General features: G+C 41.5%; 1 protein-coding gene and 1 long non-coding RNA gene across 4 annotated transcripts in view; both read right to left on the reverse strand.

Annotated features, from left to right (window-relative positions):
• Positions 1 to 894, reverse strand: part of ATP8A1 (ATPase phospholipid transporting 8A1) — a 254190-nt gene extending 253296 nt beyond the window's left edge. For all 3 annotated transcript variants that reach the window (XM_037829701.1, XM_037829703.1, XM_037829702.1), the window contains exon 1: positions 556 to 894. In XM_037829701.1, the coding sequence (XP_037685629.1) occupies positions 556 to 604 (49 nt within the window). In that variant the 5' untranslated portion in view covers positions 605 to 894. The remainder of the gene's footprint in view (positions 1 to 555) is intronic.
• A 1421-nt stretch (positions 895 to 2315) lies between these two features.
• The window catches only part of LOC119529361, a 78054-nt gene continuing 67041 nt past the window's right edge, over positions 2316 to 13328 (reverse strand). The window contains exon 3 of the long non-coding RNA XR_005215848.1: positions 2316 to 2401. This is a non-coding gene — a long non-coding RNA (uncharacterized LOC119529361). The remainder of the gene's footprint in view (positions 2402 to 13328) is intronic.

The raw sequence follows: 13328 nt of genomic DNA on the forward strand, positions 1-13328 counted from the left end.
GCACAGACTGTAATGCAAGGTCCCTACTGAGCGCCCAATCCCAATTAAGGATCCTCGCGCTCTGAGAGGCAAAGCACTGAGGCTCAGGATCCTGCAGTCTGCGAAAGGCAAACCCCCTTCTCGGGGATCTGTGAGGTGAGGGCTGCAAAAGGTGGGCGGCGGGGTTGGGGATCTGTGCACAAAAATGGGGAAGCTGAATGGCAGTGGGGAGGTCTGCACGCTCCTGGGGAGAGAGGAGGACAGAGAAAAAGGTGAGAGATTCCGAACGGACACGCTGCGGTGGAAAAATGAGCCTTGGGAAATGATGTTTTCGGCGGTTTTGTAACCAGCAAAGGGTCTGCGAGTGTACTAGAAGCAGGCGCAGGGTGAAGGATCCGCCAGGGACAGGGCGCGATGGCCAGAATGCACGGGTGGGGTGAGGTGGTACTGAGCGCCTCTTCCCGGACATACAAACATAAACACGCACACACGCAAGCTCACTGCCGGACCCCAGCTCGGCCACAGCTCCCCCCGCGCTCGCTCCGCGCACAGTCCCGCGCTGCGGCAGCCACTCACCCTCCGCGCGGGAGCGGATTTCGGACACTGTTCTCCGCATGGTGGGCATCGCGGCGACGGCCGCAGGTGGATCCTCAGCCGGGATCTGCACCTGTCATGGAACGGCGCTTCGCCGCGCAGGCCCTGCCGCCCACCCAGGGTAGCGCCGCCGCCGGGCGCGGCTTCCGCACACTCGCAGGAGCAGGGGGAAGGAGAGGAGGCGGCGGCTGCGCCGCAGAGCCGAGCAAGCTCTCCCCGCAGCCAAGGGGGTGCTCGGCGAAGGGCGGAGCTCCGGCGCTGGAGCCGGGGGAGGGTCTCCGGAGCGCGCGCTCCCTAACTCCAGCGGCCGCGCCGCGAGGCAGGCGGGACAGGGGTGGGACAGATGCGAAAAACCTCCTACGCCCCTCCCCGCCCCGGACCGTACCACTCTGAGGGTGGGGGTGGAGAGGATGTCAGCCATTGCCGGGCGCTCTCGCTGCTCTCGCTGCTCTCGCTCTGCCCCTCGGCCTTGTTTCGCCCTGTTTCTCGTAACCGCAAATTGAGTTGCTCAAGTCTTGGCCAGAGGGGAAGGGGCGTATTGGCTCCCGCATCCCGCAAATATTCTCCCCTGTCGCCAACCTCGCCGCCTTTAATAGCAATGGAGCGGCCTGTCGCCTGGAAAGGGGTGTTGGGTACGAGTGGGCAGGCGAGAAGCGAAACAGATTGGGACGCCAAGGGTTAAGTCCCAGGGGCAGCAGTGGAAAGAGAAAGCGTCTTAGCGGCTTGGGTGGAATTCTAGCCTTCCTGCAAGCCCAGCCGCCTTCGGGCTTCACTTGCTGCTCCCTAGCCTTGCCCCTGAGCAACAGGCTGTAAGGCTGGGGATCTAGGAGCCCTCCTCTCCCTGCCTGCGGAGCTCGGGTGCGTCTGGGGCCAGCCTGCGGGCCGGCCTGGTGCATCCCAGGAGTTTGTGTTCTGCAACCTGGCAAAGCCTCGGAATTGCAGTAAAATCAACTAACTATTGTCCCAGGTAGTTCAAAAGGACTTTTGTAGGTTTGGGTCTTTGTTTACGGTCAAACCTGCAGAAAGTTGTGTGCAGTTTTACCTGAAAATGAGAAGACTGGTTTTAGTATAAAATTCATAAATATATTAAATTTTAGTTTGCCCCACATCCTGGAGACCACCATAACCTCATTACCATTATTTTTGTGTATGGAGCTCTATGTTAACAAGTTACCAAAACGAGTATTTTTTTTATTTATTGCTGATTTCATCTTGAAGTTAGAAGGTAAGGTTTTCTGCAGTTTCTGGTGAGCTGCTGAAATGGCAAGAAAGGAATAAACTAAATTAGAAGCAATTTGCTTCCTTCTCTTCCTCCAGTACCCGGTAGAAGAGAGCCTCACATGGAGGCCTTTTATGTGCGCTCTTCTCAGATCCTGAAGGCAGAGGTCAGGAGAGGTTTGACTCAAGAGAGAAATGATTACTCCCAAGCCTCAGGAAAAAATAGAAGTGTGCTAATAGCATCTTATCCCAGTTCCTGGCATTTCCTCAGCTTCCTGCAGGTAGTGTTTCCTAATCAGGACCCTGCCGTACATTAATACTCAGTCAGGCGGTCAATGCATATTTATAAGGAACCCCTCTACTTAAATGCTGAGGTTGGAACAAAGAAAATGTATTCCCAGTATTCATGAACCACCACAGGGTAGAGCAGGACTCAAATATAATGTGTCTGCTTCGGTGATGGACATGATTTAAAGTAAGGTCTTCTAAAAGTAAAAAATGAGCAAACAGCCTTTACAGGACAGTCATCACTGGCCATTTTTATTCCTTCCAGGCCCTGGATCTCCCTTCCTATATAAAGCAGGTTTCCTCTGGCTTGATGAACAGGAGTCTGAAATAAAATTAAATAATAAAAAAATCATCTTTAAAAGTTAGTGAGCAGAAGAAAGCAGAGAAAATGCAGTGCTATAATTATTAAGATTTTAGGTATAATTTTATATAAAGTCAGGACTAGTTTTTATTCAGACTCTATGCACAGCAGCATGACAACATTGTATTTATTAAGCAATCACCTTTGTTATTCCTAACGATTCCTCTAATGAGGTTCAGTTCTGTTCATTTACAAAGAATAATTAACTGACAAGGAGTTTCAACGATCACCTCCCTCCCATTTTCTGTAGAGAAATCTGTTTTATATGTGCATATGTGTATGTATATACCATTAGCAATGTATTAGCAAAGTTGACATCTGTTATTCCACCCAGTGTTTTTTACAACCATTTTTTATACAAAGAACGTTGCATGATATATTCCTTAGTTTACTGTGTCTTTTCCCAGATTATACAATCACATTATCCATAATGCAAGAGTATCCCAACTACCTCAATTCTGAAAAACCTCTCTTTCATAAATGCTAGAAATCACATGTTTTTATTGGTTCAAAAACCTGATTGAAGTTGAGTATTGCACTAATCTGCAGCTGCTTGATTTCAATGCCCTCTCAAATCTTCTCATCTTCCATTGTCTGAGAAGCCCAATGTGCCAGCCCCTGGCAAGGAACTCTAGTTCTGGCAACATTACCTTGTCACAGAATCTGTAGTACAATTCTGATGTCAGCAAGATCATTTTAAGACTTTCAGGTCTTATGACCACACTGCTGATGGACTTAGAAGAAAGAGAGTTACTCAAGGCAGTTTCTCCAAGGATGAGGATTTATTACCCTCCACAAATCATACATTGAATGTGTAATATGTTTGACGTGCTGAGTCAGAGTGCTAGGTGACAAATACACCTAATGCAGAGGTGAAAGTTAACCAACAATGCAACAAGATGGCTGACACTAAATGCCAAACAGACAAGCAGCGACAACTACAGACACAGAGAAAGGGAGCTTCCAAGAGGTGAGGGAGCAACATAGTTGAGCTAGATCTTGAAGTAGGGGTTAAATCTGTGAGTAAAGGAAGCCTCATTCCAGGCAGGAATGCTTGGCATATAGTAAGCACAATGATGGTTTAATGAATGTTGATGGTAAAGGAAGTGATCGAATTGCACATATGTTGAGGGAGGCGGGGCAGCAAAGAAGACAATTTGATTACAACAGAGCTTCTCATTGGGTACCTGTGGATGGAGACTAAAAGTGCCAGATTTGGGGAAATCTTAAATGTCGTGCTGAGGATACTTTCTTTTGATGTTTCTAATGAGCCATACAAAAGAACATGTTAGGGGTCCCAGAATGCACGCTTATAAGAATAGTGTGCCAGTTTGAATATATTGTGTTCCCCAAACGCCATTATCTTTGATGTAATCTTGTGTGGGCAGACTTTATCAGTGTTGATTAGATTGTAATTCTTTGAGTGTTTCTGTGGAGATGCACCTCACCCAACTGTAGGTGACAACTGTGATTAGATCATTTCCATGGAGGCATGGCCCCACCCATTCAGGGTTGGCCTTGATCAGTGGAGGCATATAAATGAGCTGACAAACAGAAGGAACTCAGTGCAGCTGTGAGTGACGTTTTGAAGAGGAGCTACAGCCAAGAGGGACACTTTGAAGAAAGAACAGGAGCTGTAGATGAGAGACATTTTGAAGACAGCCATTGAAAGCAGACTCTTGCTCTGGAGAAGCTGAGAGAGGACAAATACCCCAAGTGCAATTAAGAGTGACATTTTTGAGGAACTGCAGCCTAGAGAGTAATGTCTTGGGAGAAAGCCATTTTGAAACCAGAACTTTGGAACAGATGCCAGCCATGTGCCTTCCCAGCTAACAGAGGTTTTCTGGACACCATTGGCCATCCTCCAGTGAAGGTACCTGATTGCTGATGTGTTACCCTGGACACTTCATGGCCTTAAGACTGTAACTGTGTAACCAAATAAACCCCCTTTTATAAAAGCCAATCCATTTCTGGTGTTTTGCATTCCAGCAGCATTAGCAAACTAGAACAAATAGTTATGACATTTATGACATTTTCCCTTAAAATTTCCCACAAAACTTCCCTCAACTCTACTAACTAAATTATGCTTTGAGATAATGAGCATTACATGATGTTCCAGTTTGCTAATGCTGCCGTTATTGAAAATACCAGAAATGGACTGGCTTTTAAAAAGGGGGTTTATTTGGTTACAAATTTACAGTCTGAAGGCCATGAAAATGTCCAAATTAAGGCATCAACACAAGTATACTTTCACTAAAGGAAGGCCAATGGCATCCAGAAAACCTGTGTTAGCTTGGAAGGCACATGGCTGGTGTCTGCTTGCTCCCAGGATGTGTTCCAAAATGGCGTTCTCCAAAACGTCAGCATCAGCTTTCAACCACCATATTCAAAACGTCTCTCTAAGATGCAGCAGCTCTGAGGTCCTTCTGTTTGTAAGCTTTTATAGGGCTCCAGTAAACTAATCAAGACCCACAATGAATGCACAGGGCCACACCTCCATGGAAATAGTCTAATCAAAGTTATTACCCACAGTTGGGTGGGTCACATCTCCATGGAAACAACCTAATCCAAAGATTCCAACCTAATCGACACTAATACATCTGCTCCCACAAGATATCCTTAAAGAACATGACATTTGGGGGGACATAATACATCCAAACCAGCACACGTGGCAAGTGTTCATCACTTTCTTGGTACCTACTTTGCTATGTAGGAATTAATGGAAAATATGTTCTTTTTTCCCTTTGAATTAGAATGGCTTGCATTATTGAGTAAGTGGAGAAAGTAAAAGCACATAAACACACCCAGTCTATTCTACTGTCCTGGCAAGGTACTGGGGTCATTAGAACTTGATTGGTCATAAGGAACCAAGTTTAAAATTCGAACAGGTCAGAGGTGACTGTGGTATCCAGAGCCAAGTGAACGGTAGTTTAAGTTGCATGGGAAGAAATACAACAAAAGGACCAAGAGGCTATCACCACTACTGTTAAGTATGTTAGAAATCAGGTTGGTCTCCATGTCAAGATAATTAAGAGGGGAAAATAATAGTGTTTTCAACAAATGCTACTGGGACAACTGGATTACCACATGCAAAAGAATGAAGATGGACTACAACCTCATACCATATACAAAAATTAGCTCAAAATGGATCAAAAACCTAAATGTAAAAGCTAAAACTATAGAACTCTTAGAAGAAGAATGAGTAAATCTTTTTGAACATAGATTACAATTTCTTAGATAAGATACAAAAAGCACAAACAACAAAAGAAAAAATAAGTAAACTGGACATTATCAAAATTAAAAGCTTGTGCTTTATAGGATACCATGAAGAAAGTAAAAAGACAGTCCACAGAATGGGAGAAAATTTTTTAAATTGTATATCTGATATGGGACTTATATCCAGAATACATAAAGAACTATTAAAACTCAATAATAAAAAGACAAATAACCCAATTTAAAAATAGATGAAGAATCTGAATAGATATGTCTTCAAAGAAGGTGTACAAATGGCCATAAGGATACAAAAAGATGCTCAAGATCATTAGCCATCAGGGAAATGTAAATCAAAACCGCAAGATATCACTTCTCACCCACTAGGATGACTATAATCAAAAGACAGATAATATCAGGAGTTGATGAGAATGTAGAAAAATTAGAATCTTCATATACTGCTGTGGGGATGTAAAATAGTGCAGCTATTTTTGAAAATAGTCTGGCAGTTCCTAATGGTTTAACATAGAGTTACCATTTGATCTAGCAATTCCACTCTTAGGTATATACCAAAGAGAAATGAAAATAGACATCCACACAAAAACTTGTACATAAATGTTCATTGCATTATTATTCATAATAGCCAAAAAGGGAAAACAGACAAAATATCCAACAATTGATGAATGGATAAATAAAATGTGATATATCCATGAAATGGAATATTATTCAGCAATAAAAATAAATAAAGTAGATACATGCTACAATGTGGATGAACCTTCAAAACCATATATTGTATAAGTCCAGAATAGGCAAACTTATAGGACAAAAAGTGGTTATCTAGGGCTGGAGGGATGATAGCTGCCAGGTGCAGAGTTTCTTTTGGGGATAATGAAAATATTCTAAAATACATGAATGCACAACTCTATGAATTGTATGTGCTAAAGGATAAATTCTATAGTATATGAATGTGATGGTCTTAAGGTAATCCAATTCCTGTGAGCGTGTTCTCAATTAGGATCTTTTCTTGAGTAGGATCTTAACATGTAACCCAACTCAATCAGGGTGGGTCTTAATCCTCTTACTGGAGCTCTTTATGAGAGAATGAAATTCAGACACAGAGACAAAGACACAGAAGAGACAGAGAGTCATGGAAGCAAGAGGCTGAAAGCAACAACATCTGAAAGAGAAGGAAGAGACCAGCAGACACCACCGTGTGCCTTGCCATGTGACAGAGGAGACCAGGATCACTGGCAGCCAGTCTCCAGGAAGAAGGTATTGTCTTGATAATGCCTTGGTTTGGACACTTTCAGGGCCTCAGAACTATAAACTTGTAAACTAACAAATTTCCGTTGTTAAAAGCCACCCCATTTCTAGTAAGTTTTCGCATTATCAGCCAAGGCAAAATTATCAAGCCCAAAAATTAAAAAAAAAAAGCTATTAAAGGAAATTTCTATATTGGTGGATATGCCACTTTGAATGTATTATGTCCCCAAAATGCCATTATCTTTGATGCAGTCTGGTGTGGGCAGACTCATCAGTGTTGATTAGATTGTAATTCTTTGAGTGTTTCCATGGAGATGTGACCCACCCAACTGCAGGTAATAACTCTGATTAGATCATTTCCATGGAGGTGTAGTCCTACCCATTCAGCGTAGGCCTTGATTAGTTTACTAGAGCACTATATAAGCTCTGACAGAAGGATCAAGCTTGCTACAGCCAAGAGGGACACTTTGAAGAATGCACAGGATCTGAGAGAGGAGCTGCAGCTTATAGAGACATTTTGGAGATGGCCTTTGAAAGCAGTCTTTTGCTCCTGAGAATCTAAGAGAGGACAAATGCCCCAAAGCAACTAAGAGTGATGTTTTGAAGAGGAGCTGCAGCTAGAGAGGAATGTCCTGAGAGAAAGCCATTTTGAAACCAGAACTCCAGAGCAGACACCAGTCACGTGCCTTCCCAGCTAACAGAGGTTTTCCAGACGCCATTGGCCATCCTCCAGTGAAGGTACCCGATTGTTGATGTGTTGCCTTGGACTCTTTATGGCCTTAAGACTGTAACTGTGTAACTAAATAAAAGCCAGTCCATCTTGGATGTTTTGCAAAATGACAGCATTAGCAAACCAGAACAGTGGATTAATTACTTGATAATGCTTGAGTTTGGGGTCCCTGAGGAATAAGAATTGGTCCTTTTTAGGAAGAGCTCATCCTCAAATATGTGAGAGCTGCTTAGTCACTAACTTGCTAATTTACAATACAGCCAAAAGTGCTTTGGCCACTTGTGGTCTGAAGTTAGCTGAAGATACACCAGAGAATCCTGCTTCTGAGAGAGACTGAGGCATGGAAAGTTGATTACCACACTATCATAAAGTATGGACAGTGAACAGTGGGGGCCACTGTATTTTAAATTCCTTTGCAGAAGCACAAAATAAACAGGTAAATTAAATTGAAATTTTATATAATTACATCTTTGAGCTTAAAATTGAGTTTGACATGACCACAGACATAGCGGACTGGTGGTTCGATGGGTTGAGCCCTCTACCACAGGTTTTACCCTTGGGAAGACGGTTGCTGCAAAGGAGAGGCTAGGCCTCCCTATGGTTGTGCCTAAGAGTCTCCTCCTGAATGCCTCTTTGTTGCTCAGATGTGGCCCTCTCTCTCTGGCTAAGCCAACTTGAAAGGTGAAATCACTGCCCTCCCCCCTACGTGGGATCAGACACCCAGGGGAGTGAATCTTCCTGGCAACGTGGAATATGACTCCCGGGGAGGAATGTAGACCCGGCATCGTGGGACGGAGAACATCTTCTTGACCAAAAGGGGGATGTGAAAGGAAATGAAATAAGCTTCAGTGGCAGAGAGATTCCAAAACGAGCCGAGAGATCACTCTGGTGGGCACTCTTACGCACACTTTAGACAACCCTTTTTAGGTTCTAAAGAATTGGGGTAGCTGGTGGTGGATACCTGAAACTATCAAACTACAACCCAGAACCCATGAATCTCAAAGACAGTTGTATAAAAATGTAGCTTATGAGGGGTGACAATGGGATTGGGAAAGCCATAAGGACCAAACTCCACTTTGTCTAGTTTATGGATGGATGTGTAGAAAAGTAGGGGAAGGAAACAAACAGACAAAAGTACCCAGTGTTCTTTTTTACTTCAATTGCTCTTTTTCACTCTAATTATTATTCTTGTTATTTTTGTGTGTGTGCTAATGAAGGTGTCAGGGATTGATTTAGGTGATGAATGTACAACTATGTAATGGTACTGTAAACAATCGAAAGTACAATTTGGTTTGTATGACTGCGTGGTATGTGAATATATCTCAATAAAATGATGATTAAAAAAAAATTGAGTTTGAAATATAGCAGAATTCTATCAAACTGTAAAGCTGCCTGGTTATTGTAAAAGAAGATGCTTATTACCTTTGGCATATAACTGTTGCTATGTTGACTCCATGGATAGTGTATAGCTAAGGTATTATGAAACTATCTGTTCCAACCCAGATTAGCCCTAAGACCAAAGAACACACCTGGCATGGAGTACCCATGAGTTTAATTAGGTACTTACAAAACAGGAGAAGATTCTTCCCATAGGTGGTGGTAAGGAAAGTGAAGTCAGCATTCTGTGCAGAGGGAGAAAGGGAGTGGAGGGCCACAGAGGGGGGCTTATAAAGGTTTGTAACAACAGATTGGGTCTCCCAAGATTTGGCTGTAACAGGGTCTCACGTGATTTGGTTACAAACAGTGATTAGGGGAGGGAAGTTTTAATCTTTCCTGGTCATGCAAGCAGCTGCATTTATCTCATAATGGAGGAGGGGGCTTGCAAGATACTTTCCCCCAGGCTTCTCCATTGTAATTCCTCTCATTCTGTCACCATCTCCACAAACACAGTCCTCCAACACACCAGCAAATTCTTTAGACTCTATTTCCAAAACCTATCTCAATTCTCATCACTCCTCTTCATATCCACCTCTACCACTCTTGTATAAGCCACCATCATCTCTCTCCTGCAAGAGCCTCCTAACTGGTCTCCCTGCTTCAAATTTGGCTATCATTCATCCCACAGCAGCCACAGATATTATTGTTTTAAACCACAAGTCAGTTCATGTCATTTCTGAAGACTCCTCCTCAGCAGCTTTCCCCAGTACTTGGAAAGAAACCCAAACTCCTTCCCATCCTAATCAGGGTCCTGTTTGATCTGGTCCTTGCCTGCCTCTCAGACCTCACCTGACATGGGTCTGCAATGATTCCAGGCCACCCTACCTAATTTTGCCCCAATTCCCCCACCCCAGCCACCACCATATTACCTTATTCTATTTTTCTCATAGCACTTATCACTATCTGAAGTTTTTTTATTTGTTGGGTTACCTGTTTATGATAAACTGGTGTCTTATTTTCTTGCTAATTGCAAGAACCACTTGTCCCAACTCCAAGAACGTCTTTCATATTAGCACCGGATCAATGAATGTTTATTGAATGAATGAGTGAACTGAAGAGTGTGTGCATTGTGAATGCTCTGGTTCCCTCAGATTGGAGAGTTGAATGAGTAGGAGAGGTGGCACTCCAAGTGAAGAAATAAGACATGCTCTTCGTAAGCATATATACTGGGGTATGTTAACTATAATTAAGAGCAAATTTTCTTTCAGGTTTTTGATATTAGAAAAACCATGTGAGAGGACCGTATTGACTTTTGTGAAAATTAAGTGGTCAAATTTTAATAACAAGCTGATTTTAAACAAAAGCTCTAAATCTGCTGTCACTGAATAATCCAGTCACTTATTCTTACTCATAAAGATAAATAAGCCAATACTTTTCCTCATGCTTGTGATTCATTTTTCATTACTGTATTACCATTCTCTTTTCAAACACCTTAGAAAGATCTTAATTCACAGTTATGATGTCTTTAAACATGGTTATCTTCTTCATATACTTCGAATTTCCAACAGAAGGGTACAATGTTGTTTTCTTCACTATAATTAAAAATGTTTTGCTCCTGTTTAAAAACTTTTAAAATTTGGATTTGTATTACATGAAAGGATCCTGGTTGGGTTTTTAAAAGAATAAATTCCTCCAGTATGTTTAAAATCAAGCCACATGCCCTCTAATTGAAGCAGCTGCAATCTAATACCTGCATAGCCCCATCCACGCCCATTTGTTGAATTTTATGCGTAATCCTATGTGTTATCCTTAGGCTTCCCCTGACTTGGTTTTGTAATTGACCTAGAATGACAGTACAGGGGCAAAGGAGATACCTATAGGTTGGGAAATACTGAGAAATGAATTTGAATAAGTACAGGAAAACCAAATTATGGAGCACCATGAAAACTAGCAATGATAACAGGACTGAACACACAAGGTCAAAGTAAGCCATTTAGGCTCTGGGACACAGGATCAAATTTGTGTTTTTAGAAGATTCTTGTGATGGTAATAGGATATGGAGCATGGATTGAAGGTAAAGAGACAAGGTTGGAGATGAAAATGACTGTTCAATTAACAGAGGAAATGGTGTTTAAAAAATATGCTTGATTGCAATGTGAGAATTTTTAGTAATGTTTAGGAGACTATGGAGCGTAAAGGGCAATTGTCTGCTTAGCTGCAGGAAAACTAGGCAGTCTTCTAGTTAAAGATATAAGTCTATAAATGGATATGGATATATCTGAAGATGGTAGATGTTGGGTCAATTTCCTATTGAATCAGAAATTCTGGCATTCAAAGGGGAGATTACCATTGTTACTTACTTTGAAAGATGCTAAATGTTATGTTATATTTGAGCATATGCTTATTTACTAAGTATTTTATTTATATTTTAATGCTAGTAGACCCTTTTATAATCTGAAAGAAAAAATGTATAATTAATGTAAAACCTTGTCGGTATCAAACCTGATTTAATGAAAAAAATTGGAATCAGAAGACCTGGGTTTGGGTCTCAGCTCTGACCTATTTTAGTGCTGTAATATTGGGAATGTCATTAAAAAAAGAACTTTCTGAACTTCAAATTAGCTTAGTGAGTTAACATGCAGGCTCTGCCATAAAACTGCTAGAATCAGATCTACTTACCAGCTGTAACAGTTGGACAAGTTACCCAACCTCTCTTCCTCAGTGTCCTCATCTGTAAAATGGAGATAATTATAATACCTGTTGGGGATTGAATCATGCCCCCCACAAATAGCATGTTCAGGTCCAAACCCTGTCAATACCACTTTTGAAGATGTTATTACTTAAGGTGTGCCCAAACTGAATGAGGGTGGGCCTTAATCTCATATGCCTGAAATCCTTTAAAGCAAAGTAAATTGGACACAGAAGGTAAAGTCATGGGGAGCAGCCAGAAACTGTAAGTCAACTGAACCTGAAAGAGAAGACACTGCCATGTGCATTGTCGTGTGGACAGAAAAACAAAGGACCAAGTATTGCCTGCAGCCAGCCCCAGAATACCACAATCTTCAGGAAGAAAGCATTGCCTTGCTGATACCTCGATTTCAGACTTCTCCTAGTCTCAATACCATGAGCCAATAAATACCCAATCTTTTTTAAGCCAACCCACTGTGTGGTATTTGTTTTAGCAGCTAAGAAACTAAAACAATGTCTATCTTATGAAAATATTGTGAAAAGTACACAAGACAATTTAATCCAATGTACTGTACAAATCTAAGCTGTTGTTATTATCATTTAGTGTACCCAACATCTTTTTTTATTCTGTGACATTAAATAAATGATTTTAGGTACTAGTGACATTTTCCTCAATACTTCTCCCTTTATATAGCATGACAAACACAATTTTACTTGCTGTATCATTTGCATGACATAATTTTAATGCAGGATTCTACTTATTGGGATCAAGTGAATTGATACAAGAATGCTCACTAGGAATTGTCTTAGTTTGCCAGGGCTGCTACAGTACCACAAACTGGTCAGCTTAAACAACAGGAACTTATTGCCTCACAGTTTGGAAGTCTAAAATCAAGGTATCAGCAGGCCACGCTGTCTCCAAAATTTGTAGTGTTCTGATGGTGGATTGCTAGCAATCAATCTCTGCCTCTGTCACGTTGACGATCTGCCTCCTTCAGTCTCCTGAGGCTTCTGCTTGTCCTTCTCAGTCATCTCTCTGTCTAGATTTCCCCTCTTTGTAAGGACTCCAGTCTTAATGGATTAAGGCCCACCTAATTCAATTTGGCCTCATCTAAATAGGATCTCCAAAAATCCTACTCACAAATGAGTTCAAACCCACAGGACTTGAGGCTTAGGACTTGACTATGTATTGTGGGAGACATGATTCAATATCCAACAGTAATATTTATTAAAATGTTAAAACAAATATGCCTCTCTATCTCATTCAGAATAAGGTACAGCTGCATACCATGGAAAATTGCAAAATAACAGCTTAAATAAGGTGGAAATTTATTTTTCTCTCACTTAAAAGAAGTTTGAAGATAGGCCCCATAATGTCATCAGAGATCCAGGGTCATCCTTTTTTTTTTCTTTTTTTTTCTTTTAAATTCAGTTTTATTAAGATATATTCACATACCATACAATCATCCACAGTGTACAATCAACTATTCACAGCACCATCCTATAATTGTTCATTTATCACTCCAATAAATTTTTGAACATTTTCCATACTCCAAAAAAGATTAAAAATAAAAGTAAAAAAGAACAACCAAAGCATTCCATCCCACATCCCACCCTATT

Source organism: Choloepus didactylus, chromosome 3 (assembly GCF_015220235.1).
Source record: "Choloepus didactylus isolate mChoDid1 chromosome 3, mChoDid1.pri, whole genome shotgun sequence".
Classification (NCBI taxonomy): domain Eukaryota; kingdom Metazoa; phylum Chordata; class Mammalia; order Pilosa; family Megalonychidae; genus Choloepus; species Choloepus didactylus.